The sequence below is a fragment of the Ctenocephalides felis genome, unplaced genomic scaffold (assembly GCF_003426905.1).
Source record: "Ctenocephalides felis isolate EL2017-DRISC unplaced genomic scaffold, ASM342690v1 CF-g0.4_SCAFFOLD_03571, whole genome shotgun sequence".
Lineage (NCBI taxonomy): Eukaryota > Metazoa > Arthropoda > Insecta > Siphonaptera > Pulicidae > Ctenocephalides > Ctenocephalides felis.
The window spans coordinates 5,953,697-5,974,034 of record NW_020539725.1 but is presented as its reverse complement, the minus strand read 5'-3'; the positions used below and the strand labels follow the sequence as shown (position 1 = coordinate 5,974,034).

The 20,338-nt window shown below is 30.4% G+C and overlaps 1 protein-coding gene across 1 annotated transcript in view; it reads left to right on the top strand.

Moving 5' to 3' along the window:
- LOC113384651 (inositol hexakisphosphate and diphosphoinositol-pentakisphosphate kinase) overlaps positions 1–20,338 on the top strand; it is a 70,413-nt gene that overhangs the window by 48,192 nt on the left and 1,883 nt on the right. Inside the window, exons 12-26 of the mRNA XM_026622401.1 lie at positions 1,954–2,069; positions 3,702–3,842; positions 3,925–4,159; positions 6,946–7,154; positions 7,536–7,762; positions 7,826–7,962; positions 8,073–8,187; positions 8,282–8,409; positions 8,493–8,610; positions 8,911–9,018; positions 9,334–9,425; positions 9,500–9,584; positions 10,447–10,522; positions 14,905–15,153; positions 19,630–19,839. Of these exons, the coding sequence (XP_026478186.1) occupies positions 1,954–2,069; positions 3,702–3,842; positions 3,925–4,159; positions 6,946–7,154; positions 7,536–7,762; positions 7,826–7,962; positions 8,073–8,187; positions 8,282–8,409; positions 8,493–8,610; positions 8,911–9,018; positions 9,334–9,425; positions 9,500–9,584; positions 10,447–10,522; positions 14,905–15,153; positions 19,630–19,839 (2,246 nt within the window). The remainder of the gene's footprint in view (positions 1–1,953; positions 2,070–3,701; positions 3,843–3,924; positions 4,160–6,945; positions 7,155–7,535; positions 7,763–7,825; positions 7,963–8,072; positions 8,188–8,281; positions 8,410–8,492; positions 8,611–8,910; positions 9,019–9,333; positions 9,426–9,499; positions 9,585–10,446; positions 10,523–14,904; positions 15,154–19,629; positions 19,840–20,338) is intronic.

Sequence of the window (20,338 nt, the reverse complement as noted above, 5' to 3'; positions counted from 1 at the left end):
TTTCTGATTAAATATAAACAATTATAAAAATAAAGTTAAATGAAATTTAGTTTGTTGACTAAGTTCCCTGCAATTTTTAAAAGCTTACCGTGTCATGTATTATATTATATAGTTCATGAAATTGGTCTGAAAACGATTGGTCGGAGAAATTTTATATCTGGAATTTAATTTAATTTAATATATCTGATGATAGATTTACTTAAATCATTTATGTTATTCACTAGCTTATTTTTAACTTCCCGAAGAAGTTTATTTTCATCAAAAAATCCGATTCGCTAATTTTATGTTTTCTCGACGTTTCAAGTCATTCTGAATCGAATGAGACCAAATTTAAAAAAAGTATGTATGTGTGTGTGCGCGTGCGCGCGTGTACGTGAACATATTTTTGCCGTAAATCGATGTTTTCTCAAAAACGACGGGACCGATTTCAAATATTTAAAAGCCGTACGATGTATCTCGATGAGGACTAGCGGTTATCAATTTTGCGCGACGATCAGCCAAGCCGTCTCTTTGTAAATAGCAGAAAAGTGAAAAAAATTTCGTCCACTTTTTAGCCCGCAATTCTGAATCGATTTTAAAAATTCAAAAACCGTTCGAAAGATATTGGGTGGGAATCGACCTGATTAGTTTTTGGTAAAGATCGGCCGGGCTATTTTCTTGTAATAAAGTGTTAAAAATTTTTTTTTCGACAATTTTTATGACTTTTTTTTGATTGTACATACCATAGTCTTATAGATGATACTAAAATATTACGGCCCTACGACAACTCCTTTAACTTTAAAAATTCGTCAAAGTTTGCAAAAATTTGTATGATTTTTTTGGCATTTGTCAAAATTAGACCTTTGATCGACGTTTTCTCAAAAACGCCTGAACCGATTTCAGAAATTTAAAAGCGATTTGATGTATCTCAATGAGGACTATCGTTTGTCAGTTTTGTGTAACGATCTGCCAAGCCGTTTTTGTTAAACTTTTCTCCATATTTAAGCTTATACTACCGAGTCGATTTTCAAAAATCAAAAACTGTTCGAAAGATGTTAGTTGGGAATGATAAATGAAAATCTACCGAGTCGTTTTCTTGTAATTAACTCTTGAAAAAAAATTAAGCCGATTTTTATGAAACTTTTTTTGGCGATATATATCATGGTCTTATAGAGCTTACTGAAATATTACGGCCTTACGACAAGTAGTTTAAATTTAAAAATTCAGTTTTCAGTTTTTCTTTATGTTTGTTAAAATTAAAATTAGACGATTTACTTGGTATAATGATAGAGTACTTGGTCTTAATGAATATACAAAACTATTAAAGTTCTACGGAAACTGGTTTAATTATAAAAATTGTTGATTTTTGAAAATTTGCTTTTAGAAAATACTCCGAGTTAACGTATTCGTTCGTTTTCAATTACTAGGTGTAATAAATCCACTCGGAATACTTTTAATCACTTATAAATTAATTTATATTTTATTGATTAAGTCGATTATTTACTCATATCGGGAAGTTCATGTAACTTGCCTCAAGGCAAAATACCAATACCAACTAGTTATTTGTGTGAGAATGATATATAATTTAGAAACTAAAAACCGTATATGTTCTTCCAGAATTAAACACTCAACTCATAATGTGTGTTCAATTTATATGAACAAAAAGATTAAGCTTTTGTTTGTATTTTAGATTCTATCAGAGATACTATAATACTTGAATCTGAGAGATTTTAAAAGGAAATCAAACGATAAATTGGTATTTTTTATGATCAACTTATTCATTTTGTAACGATGATTTGTATATACCTACTATTTTTTATAAGGACGTTGGAGCAAGTCTTCAAAGATAACTGTATGGATATTTCTTGCTATTAAATACTTTTTAATATTTATTTTCTACGATTATGCTTATAATTTGGTTTAACAGTATAATCAAAGTAACACTATTTTATTTATACTTTAATTCTTTTACAGGTACGGTCATTTTTCTGGCATAAATCGTAAAGTTCAAATGAAATACCAACCTCGTGGACGTCCCAGAGGATCAAGTTCAGATGATGGTAACAGTTCATCACACACTAACAGCACGAGTATGAAGTTTTTGCTTTGCTTATTTTATATCATTTATGATATATTTATTATGTTTCTTATTTTCTTTGTAATCTTATGTTTGCAATAGAAAAATTAATGAATGCACCTTTAATTGTAAAAGTACTTCTAAGATTTCAGCTTCGACATAATCGGTAATATAAAAAATAATGTGATCGAAATATTTATTGAAGCAACTTTTGAATTGTTGGATTTGTACGAGTAACACGGTTGGTTCCATACTTAAACTATTGATGCAATACATTATTTTGCTGGCATAAACTAACTACATAATAATACTTACTGATTATTCGGGTAACATTATGTAAGACACCAGTCAGTAGTTTTTATCCTTTTATTTGAAAATTATACTGTAACATATTTTTGTTGGACCTTTTAAGTGTAATCTTATCTGCCGAATATGTTATAATTAATCATTGTTACGATATAGGTATTTAAAAATAAATTTCGACAAACAAATTGAGTGCTACTGTTCATAATTTATTGTTACATTAAATAATTATCACCATTAAACATTCTGATCAACCCGAAGGATTTGATCTTTTTTCCGAAATTATAGTTAATCTAATCAAATTTTGGAAATCGTATTTATTGAACTCAAAAATTTTGAATCAACTAATGCTGCATGGCATTGTGTCTTGTTGAGTAAAATGCTGGCACTTTTAGTATCGCAATTTAAATGCTTTGAAATTTTCGGAAACTTTGAAAAATAAGATTTGTGAGAATTTTAAAATTTTTATTATATAATATTTATTCTAAAATAATTTGAAAATTTAGTTTCGTAGCATTCGCACTGCATAGCCATTTTAGTATTAGTAGCGAAATATCAAAGCGCGTTCGCGCCGCTCTGCTGTCTACCTATTATTAGTCATTGTAAATCTTGGTACAGAACTTATAGAAGTATAAACAAAATTTGTTCTTTATAATCTCTATAAAATATCGTATTAACCTGCCCTCCAAAAAATCAGTTTTTCATTTTGTCAATACAAGTAAAATGTTTTTTTTTTAAATCATTGAAATTCATCCGTTTTCTTAAAAATTGATTTATCATTTTTGGCACATTTTGCCCCGTATATTTGAAACGGCTATACCTGCATTTAGCCAAAAACTAATCAACACGTCTCCTTATGAATAGAAATTGATTGTTTTTTGAATCATACAAATCGGTTGATCCGTATTCTTGATATCGTCGACGAAAAACTGTATTCACATACACTTCTGTAGAATTTATTTTCAAAGTATGATTTTACACATTTCTGCAAGATTTAGTTTGCAAACATTATCCCTTTCATCACGCTCATAAACGATATAGTCATTATTATAACACGATTTTAATAATATTAGGCATGGTATTGAGACAATTATTCAATTTATTACTTATTTTGGGTTTTAATGAAATCAATTTCACATATAATGACCAGATGAAACCCTATATAGTATGACAATGACCAGTATAACTTATCGTTATACTTCAGTTTTTTGGTACCAAAAACTTTAATGATATAATTCTAATATAATAATGTTAATTATTACTTTTAATGATAATAGTATGTTTCATTTCCTGTTATATTCTTTTTTAGTATTTGTTATTAAATTATACATATATTATTTAGCTGGAGAACCTAAAGAGCCATCTCTGGTTCTAATATTGAAATGGGGCGGCGAATTAACTCCTGCTGGTAGAATACAGGCAGAAGAGCTTGGACGGATGTTCCGGTGCATGTATCCAGGAGGGCAGAGCAGGCAACTGAACGGTGATTAGTTTCCCAAATAATATGGTTTCTTTTCTCTAAAAATTTTTATTCAACACTATTATACGAACATATTTGACAAAAGGTGAATCCGGCGGAGCTCAAGGTTTAGGACTATTACGTTTGCATTCCACATTCCGGCATGATTTGAAGATATACGCTTCTGATGAAGGACGAGTTCAGATGACCGCAGCTGCTTTTGCGAAAGGTTTACTAGCCCTGGAAGGCGAACTCACACCAATATTAGTTCAGATGGTGAAGAGTGCAAACACAAATGGTTTATTGGATAATGATTGTGATTCTAGTAAATACCAGAATATGTGAGTAAGAATTATTAGTTTGCTAATTCATCAAATAAATATTTTTTTTTAATTATTTTGTTTGTTTAAATGTGGTTTCCAATTTGTGATAAGTCAAGTGTGTAAGAATGATGGGTTTTCTAAAAACATACTTAGTACATATTTTTAAAATGTATATATATATATATATATATATATATATATATATATACAGGGCCGGTCCTGGGGTCTTCAGCGCCCGCATGCAAGATTTGTTCTAGCGCCCCCCCCCTCAATAATTTTAACTGTTTTAACATTTATTATTAAAATTATATGAATATTTAAATTGATTTTTAACACTTTCCACTCGCGAATTTTCGGCATCCGAGTCAAAGGGGTTAATCATTCTGGATTTAGTACACAAAAAATAAATATAATCTAAAAGCTTATAAAATACATTGATTCTAATTTTATTTAGAAAATCGAAGTGGTTTGCGGATTGACCATAATCAAATATTTTACATTTTCAAGTATTTTTAACGTATGTGTAATATTAATATTTGGATTTTGAAACATTTTCCTTGTTTCATTTTTAAACAGAACACTGTTTTTTCATGTTGGATTTTATAAATTTTGTTTTAATTTTTTTTTCATTATTTGCAATATCCAAAATTGCATTGTAAACTTCTCCTTATTGATATCGTAAGGACCGAATTGTATTCATATTTACTTTCCCATCTGATTCAGAATATCAGATTGTTGTTTTAAAGTTAAATTTTTAACGTATTTTATTAAAAGATGTAAAGAAATTACATATTTTCTTAACTATATTGAAAACAAAACACAATTATATTTGTATCTGTATTATTTCTGCTTAGTTAATAATTAAAATTAGGACACCAATAGGTATAAGAAAAGCTCAAGATTTTTGTTTCTAGTACATTTTGCTTCCATTTTTCATATTTGTTCCATTTCTATAAATCTAACCACGTATCAAAGTTCATCAGATTCGAAACATTTTCAACAAAAACAAAAGTTACTATTCAGTTTCACGGTCTTAATAAGCCATTTTCTATGCACTGACTTCCGATTTTTCCATGTTTTTCTATTATAATTTGTATCTATTGTTTTAACAAGTTTCGTTCAAACTAAATCAGCTCGTAGTTTTTCGTCAATAATGCCCAATAATTTAAACTTTCGTAGGTTTGCGCACGTATTTTTTGCATGCATCGCATGCAAGGCAGGACCGGCCCTGTATATATATATATATACGAGGTGTGTTCAAAAAGTACCCGGAATTTTTAAATTTCGCGGGTCTGGAGTGTCTGATTGTCAAAATTTTTTTTTTTATTGTGTTGGTATACATGCCCCTAAAGTATGATGAAATTTTCAGCTATATTCACTGTTTACTTTGTCTGTGGTAGTCGCTAAGGTTCGACGTGTTTTTCTGAGCTCGGCGATTTTTACAATGGAAGAATTGAAAAGTCAAAGAATTTGTATTAAATTTTGCGTAAAAAATGAAATAAAGTGTAACAAAGTGTGTGAAATGTTACAAAAAGCCTATGGTGAGTCTGCTATGAAAAAAACAAGTGTTTACGAGTGGTATAAGCGTTTCCAAGATGGCCGCGAAGACGTTGAAGATGACGAACGCTCCGGTCGACCCAGCACGTCAACAAACGATGAAAATGTGAAAGAAGTGGAAAAAATGGTTATGAATGATCGCCGAATCACAATTAGAGAAGTTGCTGATGAAGTTGGCATATCAATTGGCTCATGTCATAACATTTTTTCAAATGTTTTGGGCATGAAACGAGTGGCAGCAAAATTCATTCCAAAACTGCTAAATTTTGACCAAAAAAGCAATCGCATGAACATCGCTCAAGAGCTGTTAAATGACGTCAACAACGATCCAAGTTTGCTTGAAAGGGTCATAACTGGTGATGAAACATGGGTGTACGGTTATGATGTCGAAACCAAAGCCCAATCGTCCCAATGGAAGAGCCCAGGTGAGCCAAGACCGAAAAAAGCACGTCAAGTTCGATCGAATGTCAAGGTTTTGCTTACTGTTTTCTTTGATTATAACGGCATAGTGCATCAAGAGTTCTTACCACAAGGTCGTACGGTAATAAGGAGTATTACCTTGAAGTGATGCGACGTTTGCGTGAAGCAATCCGAAAAAAACGCTCCGATTTATGGAAAAAACAATTCATGGCTGTTGCACCACGATAACGCACCTGCTCACTCGTCGTTGCTTGTTCGTAATTTTTTGGCCAAAAACAATACCGTAGTCATGCCCCAACTTCCATATTCACCAGATATGGCTCCGTGTGACTTTTTCCTATTCCCAAAGTTGAAGAGACCCATGAAATGACGGCGGTTTTCCTCGATTGAAGAAATAAAGGCCGAATCGCTGAGAGTGCTCAAGGACATATCAAAAAAGTGAATATCAAGGGTGCTTCGAAAATTGGAAAAAACGCTGGCATAAGTGTATTATATCTGGGGGGGACTACTTTGAAGGGGACCACATTAATGTAGACGAATAAATAAATATTTTTTTGAAAAAACGAAAATTCCGGGTACTTTTTGAACAGACCTCGTATATATATATATATATATATATATATATATATATATATATATATTCAAACTGGAATTTCTAATGTTCGATAATATTTGTACAAAAATATTTTTTAATCAACACGAGTTTCAAACATTTTTAGCTGCTCAAATGTTACTCAATATTCGATTTAATTTTTACAATAACAATAGTCGACAGAAAATTTTCATAACATTGTAATATATTAGTTTTTGATTAACCATTCTTTCAGTGCGAAATCTCGACTTCATGAACTAATGCAGCAGGATCGAGAGTTCACAGTCGAAGATCGAATGCGCATCAATCCAGGAAATGCCTTGAGTATTAACCAGGCTTTAGATTTTGTCAAGAATCCTGTAAAGTGCTGTGCACATGTTCAGAAGCTTATACAGCAACTTATAGAAATTGTACAACTTAAGAAAGACGATATAAAAACCAAAGGTATTATACATGTATAATACAGTTTATAAATGAAGTTTATGAAAACAAACAATCGCGTTTGGTTGTATACTTTGTACTTGAAACCAGTTTAGTCATTGTATAATCATTGTGGACTTGGATAAATGTAATAGCATAAAATTGATAATTTTAATAATATAGAAATTAATGAAAATTTCTTGTCTTAAGAATATTTCGAACATAATAAATAATATTTACTCACACAAAAATATGGGTTTGATGATTGAATAGATGATTATCTTTTCATAGAGAAGCTCTACGAAAACTAAAATTATAATATTTGTTATTATTAAGAAATTTATATATGTTATTTATGCGAAAACATGTGTTATTCAGTCATACATTTATTATGTATTATTATAGATGCAAATTTATATCACGGTGAAACATGGGAACTAATGGGTAGAAGATGGGGTAAAATTGAAAAAGACTTTTGCCAGAAAAATAAAACTTTCGATATTTCGAAAATTCCTGATATATATGACTGCATTAAATATGATCTACAACATAATCAGCACACTCTGCAGTTTGAACAAGCTGAAGAATTATATACCTATTCAAAATATTTGGCAGACATCGTTATACCACAGGTAATATCGAATGGCTCTCTTTTTCCATATATTCAACTACTTTATTTTGTATTTGATTTACAGGAATATGGATTAACGATGCAAGAAAAGCTTACAATTGGCCAAGGAATCTGCACACCCTTACTGAAAAAAATCCGCGCAGATTTACAAAGAAATATAGAAGAAACAGGCGATGAAACTGTTAATAGACTAAATCCCAGGTGAGCATAAATAAACATTTATTAAGTTAATAATTGAAAAGCACACAATACATTGGATATTATTTCATTTGAGTGCTTATTTTTAATTAACTTATTTTAAATGACTACAGATATAGTCATGGTGTCTCTAGTCCTGGTCGTCATGTTAGAACTAGATTATACTTTACAAGTGAGAGTCATGTTCACTCCTTGTTAACTGTACTAAGACATGGAGGATTGCTTGATGTGAGTTCATTATACAGCATTATAAATTAAATTGCATTGAATATTTACCTGTTCATTTGTGTTATTTTAATCACTTCTATAATTTAATTTTCAGGTATTATGCGACGAGCAGTGGCGTAGAGCAATGGAATATGTATCAATGGTTTCTGAATTAAACTATATGGCGCAAATTGTCGTGATGCTTTATGAAGATCCTACCAAGGAATTGTTCTCTGAAGAGAGGTAAAGAAGCTAATCATTTACATTATAATAAAGTTATTAAAATATTTTGTTTTTCAATCAATTTTTAATTTATATGTTTTTAGGTTCCATGTGGAGTTGCACTTTAGCCCTGGTGTAAATTGTTGTGTTCAGAAAAATTTACCTCCTGGCCCTGGATTTAGACCACACAGCAGAAATGATTCTGTGACTAGTAGGACAACGGTATGTTGGTTTTAAGTATATATAGTAAAATTATACGGTATGGCCAAATAAAAACTAAAAGTTATAAATAATAACTAAAAGTTAAATGATAAAAATAATAAATTTAAGTGTTCTGAAATAAATCTCATCACTATCTGGTATGGATTGTTCCATTTTTGCGATTTTTTATGTTTATCAGGTTTCAATTGAAGGTTTAGCAGTATTATTTACTTATCATACCATTTTTGTAATGGCGCAGTATTACTTTGCTGTATATATTAAATATAAGGTATTTTGTTTTGTAACAAATTTCATGTTTAGAGCGGCGATGAGGAGGCTCCATCTAGAATTGAAGAAGAGGCAGAAATTGCCATGGATGAAGATAATTCTAATACTGGATCTACAACTACATCTAATGCATCTACAGTTGTAAGTTAACGGAATAAGATAACAGAACATATGATTTTGTTAAGTGAACACATTTCCTCTTCCTCAAGCCATAAGCTTTCATGTAATAATTGGAAAATGAAGAAAATATTCAAAACACATCAATTTATATATCTGAGTAGTTATTAAAATTAAATAAAAAATCAGTCATATCAGTTCATATTTTTTAATAATACTTATCACATAATTTAATAAGTATTAATATTTTATTACTACACATATGCTAACCATTATCTTTTTATATTTTATATTTTAAATATACTGATGAGAGCTAACAAATATTATTTTTTTTTTTAGAAGGACGTCATGATGGATGTTGATTCTACAAGAGCCGATATGGCTTTACATAAGCCAAGAGTACATACCATTTCAGAACCGATTGCTATTGGGTCAGTTTATGAAGAAATTTACAATCAACAAATATTTTACATTTCATATTCTATTTATTTTTTATCACCTATAGGAATTGTCATACCGTTAGTGGCCATGAAGCTTCTGATCTTGCTAAATTATTGAGTGCTGAGCTATCAAACCAGCAGCAAAAGCAGGTATTTTTTAAATTTCAATTATTTGTAAATTATAATACTTTTATTGTTTTATGTGAATAAAATTAAACATATTTTCTTTATAAAAATAAATACGCTGAAAATAATTTTATTATGAAATAATAAATTACATTTATGAATGAATCGATTTCAGAAAATATTTTGTACTTAAGTTTTACATATAAAGAGTGTTATCACTTTTAAATAAAAAACGATTTCATTTTTTGATGATTCAGTTACATAAAAATATTACAAAATAATTAAAATTTTCAAAAATTAAATAATTGAAGTACTATATTTAAACAAGGTGTAAGTGGCATTTTAAAGTTCATTTGATGTAATTTGCGATAGTTTAATTTGAAAAATTCATTTTGCAATTTTTTTTGTCAGCGTTTTACCCCAAAATCATGAATTGATCTTGAAAATTCAAAAACTATTCGAAGGATATCATTTGAAAATTGCGCTGATTAGTTAATTAGCTGGTGATTGACAAAGATCTGTCAGGCCATGTTTGTATAACAATAGAGTATCTCGTGTTAACATACTAAAAGATTATAGATCTACGAAAGGTGGTTATATTATAAAAATTAATTAATTAATTAAAATGAAATGAATGAAATGAATGAATCACTTTTAGAAATCACTCCGTGCGTATTCATTTATCAATAATTTGTAATAAAATTGATAAAGATTATTTACAAATGTCGGGATTTTTTATGCAACTTAAAGAAAATGCCACTTGCAAGTATTTTTTCTTTGCCTTTCAAATAGCGAATTAGAATTTCGAATAGATGTGCATAAATCCTTTCATGAAAACTTTTGATTTTTATACAATTATTTACTATAATTTTGTTTTTAAAATCAGCCTCATGGTTCTAATCGTGCAATGAGTCCGGAATGTGCAATGCGGGCTAAGAGTTACGACCACCACAGGCACGAGGGTGAGTTTTCTTCTAAATCGCTTTTTTATTTGTTTTTATAACATTGCCAATACTTCTTAAAAATATTATTTTTGCGATCAATATATGAAAATAATATGAAAATCTTGTTATGGCAGTACAAAATCTATTATTACTTGCACATATTTATATTTATATATGCAATGCGTTATCATATATTTATCACAAAAACGAAAAATATATCATCAAATGACAAGATTACAATGTTTTTTTTATAAAATATAAATCTTATTATTACAAAGATTTTTCTTTATACGCATAAAATAATAATATACTAAAATACTAATTAGTTTTGCAAATAATAAAATAATAATAGTAGACAATTGATTATTTTACTGCTATTATTGTTGTCAGGTATATTTATAGCTAATGTTTTGTTTATTTGCATATTTGATTCGGAGCTCACGGCATTGGCGCTGATTCACATAACTCTGATTTGCAATTAACTAAATTTCAATTCCAAATTATGTACAAAAACAAAAAGTTTTTTCAAACCTTCCTTACATATTTGCGAACTCTCAGTCCGCACGAAGAACAAATTTTGGCGTCATTTTTAATGCACAAATGTCTTCAAAAATCCCTTGTAAATGTTCTTTTACGTGTTCAGCTTGCGTTAATAACAATGTAGATGAAATATAAATAATTACTAATACCTCTTTTTGTTTGAAAAGTTGAAAAACTTAAAGTTGAGAAAACAAAAAAACAGACAGTCCGACACGTGTAGTCTTGTTACAAATATTCACGTTAAAAATAGCGGAAGGTTAAATATTATTTAGAGTTTTTATTAAAAATTAATTTATATAACTCATTACTGCATATAATTAAAATTTATTATTATTGAAGAGAAATTTAGTTAATTGCAAGTGGAATAAATAATATAGCTCATCTGTATCGTTATAATTTGTGTAACTGTCGATTTTGCAAAACGATGTCTTTTGTACTATTAAAACCAACAAATAATAACCGTAATTAAATTCCTTAGTAGCATGTGCAAATTATGTAATCGTATATTTGTCTTTATTTGTTACATATAGAATAATGTTTTAATTAAAATTTAATTATGATTAATTTGTTGGTATATTAATAGTGCATCAAACATTGTCAATCATTCCTCCCGCTATACAAAATGTCTTGCAAATTCCTAAGATTATATAAAAATATTTTATTCTGTTAGAAATAATATACATACGATATTATTATTTTATTTTTATTAACACATATAAATAATTTTTTTTAGACAGCTAGTTTTGGCAATAAATTCTGATTATAATAAAACTGTAGTTATTGAAAAAAGATGTAAAAATATACTTTAAGTAATATTTCTCGCAGTCATTTTATTTAATTATTCAAAGTTTGCTAAATGAATACTACATGAAGCGTCCAAGGTTAATTTGATTTTCATAATTGCCTTTTTGTGAATTCTGAAGAACAGCACATCATGTGCATTTTTAACATTTGTATTATAAGTATTTAAATAATAGTTAATTGGTTTGTCAGCTACTGATAATAAATTCGTGATCAATTTTACATTTCATAAATATATAGTTCTAAACTAAATTAGTCATTGAAATATGTTAAATGGTTCGGTTTCCTCATTTTATATATAGCACGATCATTAGTTAGTTCAAATCACATTTCGTAATTACACTGTAATAATGAAGAATAATTTCGGTTAATAATGATATAATAGTTCTAAAAACGTATGAAATTTGTGAGACATTTTGTGATTTTTGCTTTCCTATCTTGAAATCCTCCTAACTCCTTTCCATATACAAAATCAACTTTTGGTCGTTGATCTTACTTCTGATACCAAACTTCAGTACCATTTCTGCTGTTTTTGTTGGTTTGTCTTGGTTGCACTATAATATAACTCTGACAAAATGTGTTGCCAAAATTATCTGCACATATATGAGTTTGGTAATTAACGTATTACGTTTTCTTTTAATTATTATTTATTATGAAAAAGACTGGCATATACTAATATATTGTTACACACTGACCAATTAAATGTCGTTTTATTATAGTCAAATATACAGCAATGAAGCATCAAGGCTAATTAAAGATATTTAAAATTTACGGTTGCGTTATTAGCAACTTTGTCTGTTGTATTAACAATTTTGATACTAAAAAGGTTTTCTAATGTGAAAATAAGCGGCATTTTTAAACATGCATGATTTTTCATAACAATTTGTTCTAAAAATTTAATATTTCTAAATTTTGAATAAAAATCAATAAATATACTCTATCAATTTTATCCTAAAAATTCTATGTCAACAACTATATATAATGTATACTTCAAAAGTTATTACACTTTGTACTGTGGCATTTCATAAGGGGGCGTCCATTAATCACGTGAGGTTTTTAGGGGGAGGGGGGGTTTGACAAAAAATCACGAAATATCACGTGGGGGAGGGAGGGGTATAGCAAGATATCACGTGCATTTATTATTTTTACTATTTTTTATAAAAAAGTTCAAACATTTTTAAAAAAATTTAAAAATTATACAGTTTTTTCACGTAACTAAAAATACACGTGATGTTTGGTGGGGGAGGGGGGGTAATTTTGAATATCACCAAATATCACAAAGGGGGAGGGGGGGTCTAAAAATCCTTAAAAACTCGCTCACGTGATTAATGGACGCCCCCTAAGGTATATCATTTTTTAATAATGCGTTCTGATCACTATGTCGTGGCATATTATTTATAAAAAAGAATCAATTATGTATAAGCGAAGAGCTACTGAACCTTATGAATAACGGTGTTTCTGTAGGGCTGAAAATTTTTATACTGACCATTCTTAGCATGCTAAGTACAAAAATCATCGACTGGCAGGTTTCAGCCCGGCACATCAACTTTAATCGTTCAAACTTAAAATCTTTATACGATTTTATTTATTTATTGAGAAGTTGAAAAAACGATTTGCCAGGCGGTTTCAACCTGCCCGGCGTGTCGAAAGTTCACTTTTATGAGCAAAACGATTATGCATTATAATAAGCTTAAAGCTTAAAATTTATATATTTGTTTGTCTAAGGAGTCTATGCGATTTTAAAAAGGTATGTGTAATGCCAGGCAATTCTGGACTGCAAAAGCCCTTTCCTGGCGAAGAAAAATATGCTATGGCGGGAGTGCAAATAATCTATTAAGATACCGTAAAAATTCATATCATAGATGTAAATTTTATTTGGATAAAATTAATTTTTAAATTATGGTCAAAATTGATTTAATTTGCTTGTGCAAGTTGAAATCGTCTGACAATTTCTTTTATGAACTTCTTTCCAATGCATCAATAAAATCGAATAATAATTTGAAGCTTATAGGAATTTTCAGATTTTTGTAAGTATCTTCAAATTCCTGTGGGATTTTGATGTGCAGCGCTAAAATCTTTCAGACGATGGTTTTCGTACTGACAATGAGCAATGCTAAGAATATCAGCACAAATATTTTTAGTTTTTCAGACACGTCATTATTCAAAAGGTTCATGTTATTAGTAGCTCTTGATCCCGTGTGTGAATATCTAATAAAAGAAAAAGAAAAAATCCGCATGAAGATACTAAATAAATAAGATTTGAGAAAAACAAATATTTGCAAGTTTTAATTTATAGTCATTGGCTAAATTTTACCAATTATATTGCGAATTCAGTAACAAGTTACTTTGTTAATAAAAATTGAGATATGTAATAAAATGATAATTTTAAAGCGTTCTTCGAATAAAATAAGTTTATATTCTACCAAGTTTGTATTAAAAAGCCATATTTGCCGCTTTCATTAAATTCTTTACATTGATGAAACATCTGCTTAATCTAAAGTTGCTTCAGGTGGATGCGGGCGTACGATTTTCGAACAATATTAATTTTTGTTTATTTTTTCTTCTTTCATATATGCACTACGCACTTACTCTCTTGGCACTTTGCACTATTCCTGCTATATCCCTAGATAATCCTTTGCCACAAATTCAAGAAGACGACGTAGCCTTTTCGAGTCCCATTTATGACGAGATTATTGAGTGTAGCAACACTCAGAAATGTGACGACACATTCAAAAGCGCTAGTGCTCCTCAATGTGGTGATGGCGTTATGAGCACCAGCATTTCAGAGTGTGTAGACATTTCAAAAATTGGCAACACCATTACGTTTAATGACACAGAAGATAGAGTTCCTTCCATTAGTCCTTTACGAGCGCAACGTTCCTTATCGGATCCACTAGTCACGCCCTCGCAATATCCATTACCCTCAAATGTCACTACGATTATTCCAATTGTAAATCAAGCTACCAACAACAGCAATAAAGTCCATGCCTCCTCCTCCCGTCACCATCATTCCTACCATCAATCGACAAACAAACATGCGTCACGTTTACAAACGTTAGACGTTACTGGCGATGCGGCAACGTCGGTCGCTTCGACGTCCCGTCGGTCGCCAAGACGGTCGCAGCGACACAGTATTGCGGGACAGATGAGCTACTTCAAGATGTTAGGTTTCGGTTTCGGCAAGAAAATGGCCTCCACTGGCGGAACTGCAGCAGCTGCAGGAGGATTGTTCAGCACAGCTGTGATTAGCGGAAGTTCGTCGGCGCCAAATCTGAGAGATATGATTGCTAGTACGGCTTCGCCATCTGGTAAGATAATAGATTAAAATGTTATTTTATTGATCACATTTACCGAAATGCCATTTAAGTAACTAGTTGAAAGTGGCATTTTGCCTTAAAGCAAGTTATATGAACTTCCCGAAATGTATAATAATTGACTTAATCAACCAAAATAAAGATTTAGATATTTAGATAAAAGTTTTCACTTTTATTTTAAACATCGCTATTTCCTTTTGATATTTCTCAAATATATTTAAATTATCTGTATTTATATTAATTATAATGTGCAGGCACGCATACGTCCTAAAATTGTAGCTTATTATCCCAAATTTTAATTAACTTCCCGTAGGGCAAGTTATAGTGATCGCAAAAAAATCGAAAATGAAAATTTTTATAGATCTTTACGTTTCAAAACCTTCTGAACATTTTGGCATACCTTATTATTAGAAAAAATGGTTGTGTGTGTGTATGTGTGTGTGTGCGTGTATGTATGTATGTTCGGATACAAATTTTCGTCGACGATTTCGGGAACATGGATCAACCGATTTGAATAATTCAAAAAACATTTTATTTGTATTGACTAAATGAAGAACTGTTCAAATTTTTGGAAAGTCAGGTCCTACGACTTTGTAGATATGGTGGAAAAAATAAAAAAATGAGCCATTTGGCGGTCAAAAATGATCATTAGACATATGCACATCAAATTATCAGATTTTTTATAGAGATTTTAACAATAACTATAAATTTTGTTTACATTCCTATGGGTTCCGTACCAATGTTTACGCGTTAGACGGCAACGCGGCGCTTACGTGCTTTGATATTTCGTCTTTATGCAGTTAAAGCAGTACGATTGCTTTGAAAAAAAGTTCAGAATTTCCAAAATATTTCAAAATAATTGATTTAAGATAGAATGATTTAATATGGTTCGAAATTCTATCAAAAGTTTCAAATCAATGATCAACTTTTATTGATTATTATTATTGATTATTTTTAATTACTCGAATTTTGATTTGCGGTACGGGAAAATTTTTAACTTCCCATTTAAAATTATTAACTTCCCATTTACGTTTCAAAGATTTCTGAATATTTTGGCATACCTTAGAAAAAATGGATGTATGTGTGTGTGTGCGTGTGTGTGTGTGCGCGCGGATACAAATTTTCGTCGAGGATTTCGGGAACACTGACCAACCGATTTGAATAATTCAAAAAGCATTCGATTTGTATTGATAAGGAGACGTACTGATTAGTTTTTGGCGAAGGCAGGTCCAGCCGTTTCGGAGCAAAAAGTGCCAAAAACGGTAACTCGTTTTTTTACAGAACGGAGCGTCCGATTTTAATAATTCAAAAAACATTTTTTTGTATTAACAAGATGAAGAATTGATCAAATTTTCATAAAGGCAGGTCTAGCGGTTTCGGAGATTTAACGAAAGAAGTAAAAAAAGCCATTTGGCAGTCAAAAATGATCATTAGACATATGCAAATCAAATTATCAGATATTTTAGAGAGATTTTAACAATAAGTATAAATTTTGTTTACATTTCTATGGGTTCCGTACCAATGTTTATCCATTAGACGGCGACGCGGCGCTTACGCGCTTTATAGTTCGTCTCTATGCAGATAAAGCAGTACGATTGCTTTGAAAAATAGTTCAGAATTTCAAAAATATGTCAAAATAAAGAAAACTTTTTTTTCAATTTTTTTTTTGTCCAAAAAAAAAGTAATTTTTTGTCAAATTTATAGTTTCTCAAAAATCTATTTTTTTCGAAGTAATTTTTTTTTTCAAAAATGTTAATCGTTTTTAAAAAAAGAAATAATTTTTGATACGGGAAGTTCCAGCAATTTGCCTTAAGGCACGATGCCATGCACCTCACTAATTGTAGAACTGTTTGGTGCATAAAGTTTATCGCCGAAATATATTTTATATAAACGCTATTATTTTTCCAAACTTATATGAATATTTAAAATTAAACGGTTTGTCGTAGGGCCGTAATATTTTCGTATGTTCTATAGGACCATGATATCTATCGTCAAAAAAAGTTTCATAAAAATCGTCAAAAATCGACTCACATGCACACACGCGCGCACAAACACATACCTTTTCCAAATCATTTGAATCAGACTGGCTTAAAACGTCATAAAAGGCAAATATGATTTTAGGATGAAAACAAACTTCTACGGGAAGGTTAAAAGAGAGCGTCATTTCATATTACTATTATTTCATTATTCATATTACTATTTTATTTATCTTATTACATAGCTCATATAGTAGCTCCAGAAGGGTTCGAAAATACAACGAGTTAAATTGTTAAATACAATTATACTGAATACATAATGATATCTATATATTTAAAAACCAATTTCTCTGTGTTTCTGCTTGCCTATGCGCCGCACAAAAGCTTACGCATATTTTCATTGCAACCCTTAAGATTTTTTTTTATTTTTTGGGCATTTTTTTTCAAATTTTCTAATGCGTATATAAAAGCACATCTGACCATAATTATATTTTACCTAATATTTCTATTGATCCTTGACAGTCAGTATCCATGCGTGTGTTTAGAGCTTCCAATACCGTACTAAAATCTGAATAGCGGTATTCGATATTTGAAATTTGTAAGTATTAATACCGGTATTATTAATGAAAAATTTACTAGTAATATTTTTAGTTACGTGCATATGGACGACTAATAATTTTTATAAATGAGTTTCATTCATTAGGTCGCATATAATATATAAACAATCGCTTTATTGCGCTTTATCTTGTCGTCATCGAGAAGATGTGTCATACGTGGATGAGCCGAGCCGGCAAGCATATACACAGCAGAAACTGTGTATGTGTATTGCGTAAGTTAAATTTTTTAAAAAATTTTGGTAATCCCGAAATACCGGTATTATTGTATCAATACAGATATTGAATACCGGACAAAAATTGCCCGAAATCCCGGTATTGTAAGCCCTACGTGTGTTACATTTTCTGAGGCCTGTCAGAAATTCTATGTTTCACCAAACGATGCTGATTAGAATAATTAACTCGCTGTTCTTTTAATACAATTCAATCAATCAAATCAATTTAATACAACGCACATTTGCTATGTTCTATCATAATAATTGTGTTAGATGTAATAACTCTGCGATTTAGTTAAGGTTTTTAATTAAATTCATAACACACCAACGCATGATCGGGTGCAACTAGTATCTTATAAATGAAAGATGATAATAATTAACTTGTAATGTTGATTATTCATTGTTGAAGTGTAACATTTTGTGATCCGATATGCAAATTTTATGTTTTCTCGACATTTCAAGCCATTCTGAATCGAATGAGACCAAATTTGAAAAAAAAATATGTGTGTGTGTATGTGAACAGGTTTTTTGCCGTGAATCGACGTTTTCTCAAAAATGGCAGGACCAATTTTAAAAATTTAAAAGCCATTCGATTCGACGAATTTTGCGCGCCGATCACCCAAGCCGTTTCTTTGTAAATAGCAGAAAAGTGAAATTTTTTTCACATTTTACCTTTCAATTTTAAATCGATTTTAAAAAATCAAAAGCTGTTTGAACAATTGGTTGGAAATGATACTGATTAGTTTTAGGTGAAAATCTATCGGGCCATTTTTTTGAAATTGTTTTTGCCGATTTTTATGAACCTTTTTTTGGCAATAAATATCTTGGTCTTATAAAATATACTAAAATGTTACGACACTACGACAAATAGTTCAATGTTAAAAATTCATCAAAATTTGCATACAAGCACGTGTCTATGCAATAAACATAATTACAGTTAATTTTAACGTGTTTGAGAAAATTCTATTCAAAATCGAAATGTTCAGATTTAATTGTAAGCGATAACTTTATTTTTGAAATAACCAGTTGAAAATTTTATCTAACTTTCAATTTTGATTAATTAAGTCAATTCTTACAAATTTCGGGAAGTTCATGCAACTTGCCATAAGGCTAAATGCCACTTTCAATTGAATAAAAGTTACAAGATATCAGTGTACCACAGAACAATTTAAGAGAACATTAGACCTAGAAATAGGATATTTGGAAAATATATGCGTCATTATTTTTATTTACTATATATTTAACCTCTCGAATGTGAAGTTTCTGTTTTTCTATAAATTTTATACCTAATTTGTAGCGAAGAAAATGTATTATCATTAGTTTTGTTTATTATCATTAATCTATATATTTTTTATAAATTTCATTTCATCTTTTTTTCATTTCAAATTTCATTTCATTTATTGTTCTTTTTAATGGTAACGTTTAGATTTATTTTAACTTTTTTTTGCTATATTCACCATATGTATTTTGATCTATACATACGAATGAAACGGGATATCATTAGTGATGTGAGCTCGAGACCTTGCGTTTGCAAGGCACTAAAATCTAATAAGATTTGAAAATATTCAATTAAAACAATATTTACTTTGTTTACTATAATGATCTTATATTATCTACCATGTCCATGTATACATTTTACTATAATGATTTTATATTATTTTACAGCATTAGAAGGTTTTGGAGGCGTTCCGCCTATCCGACCTTTGGAGACTTTACATAATGCTTTATCTTTGCGCCAGTTGGATAGGTTTCTGCAGCGTGTTACGGGTTCAAATCAGGCCCCGAGAACGCCATCGCAAACTGCTTCGGGAACACCAACTTTAGCCGCATGTACACGTGATGACCGAGGTGAAATATCACCAGGAAATAACAGTCGTAAGGATTTACTCATTATTTAATACTTTAAATGTTTAAACTAGCAGTGCATGACAAAGTGTCGACATCCCTCCCTTCTTTCCTGGTGCGGCTGTCAACACACTGTCGACGGTCCCATATCTATTTTAAATCTATCCCGAAATAGTCAGCATAGTACAGTGGTTCTCAACCTGTGGGTAATTACCCCCGTAGGGGTAAAACGGAGATTCTAAAGGGGTAACAAGGGATGGCACGAAATAGTATTAAAACATCAATAAACAAAATAATAGTGGGATAAACAAAATAAAGGAAAGTCCTATGTTTGCGCTACAAGTGGACGAGTCCACAGATGTTGTTTCGTGTTCACAATTATTGATGTTTACACGATACTTTAAAAATGACGATGTAAAGGAGGAATATTTGTTCTGCAAGTCTTTATCCACTACTACCCGCGGCGAAGACGTATTTCAAACGCTAAAAGAGTTTATTGAGGAAAATGGCCTGATACACCATTTCGCTT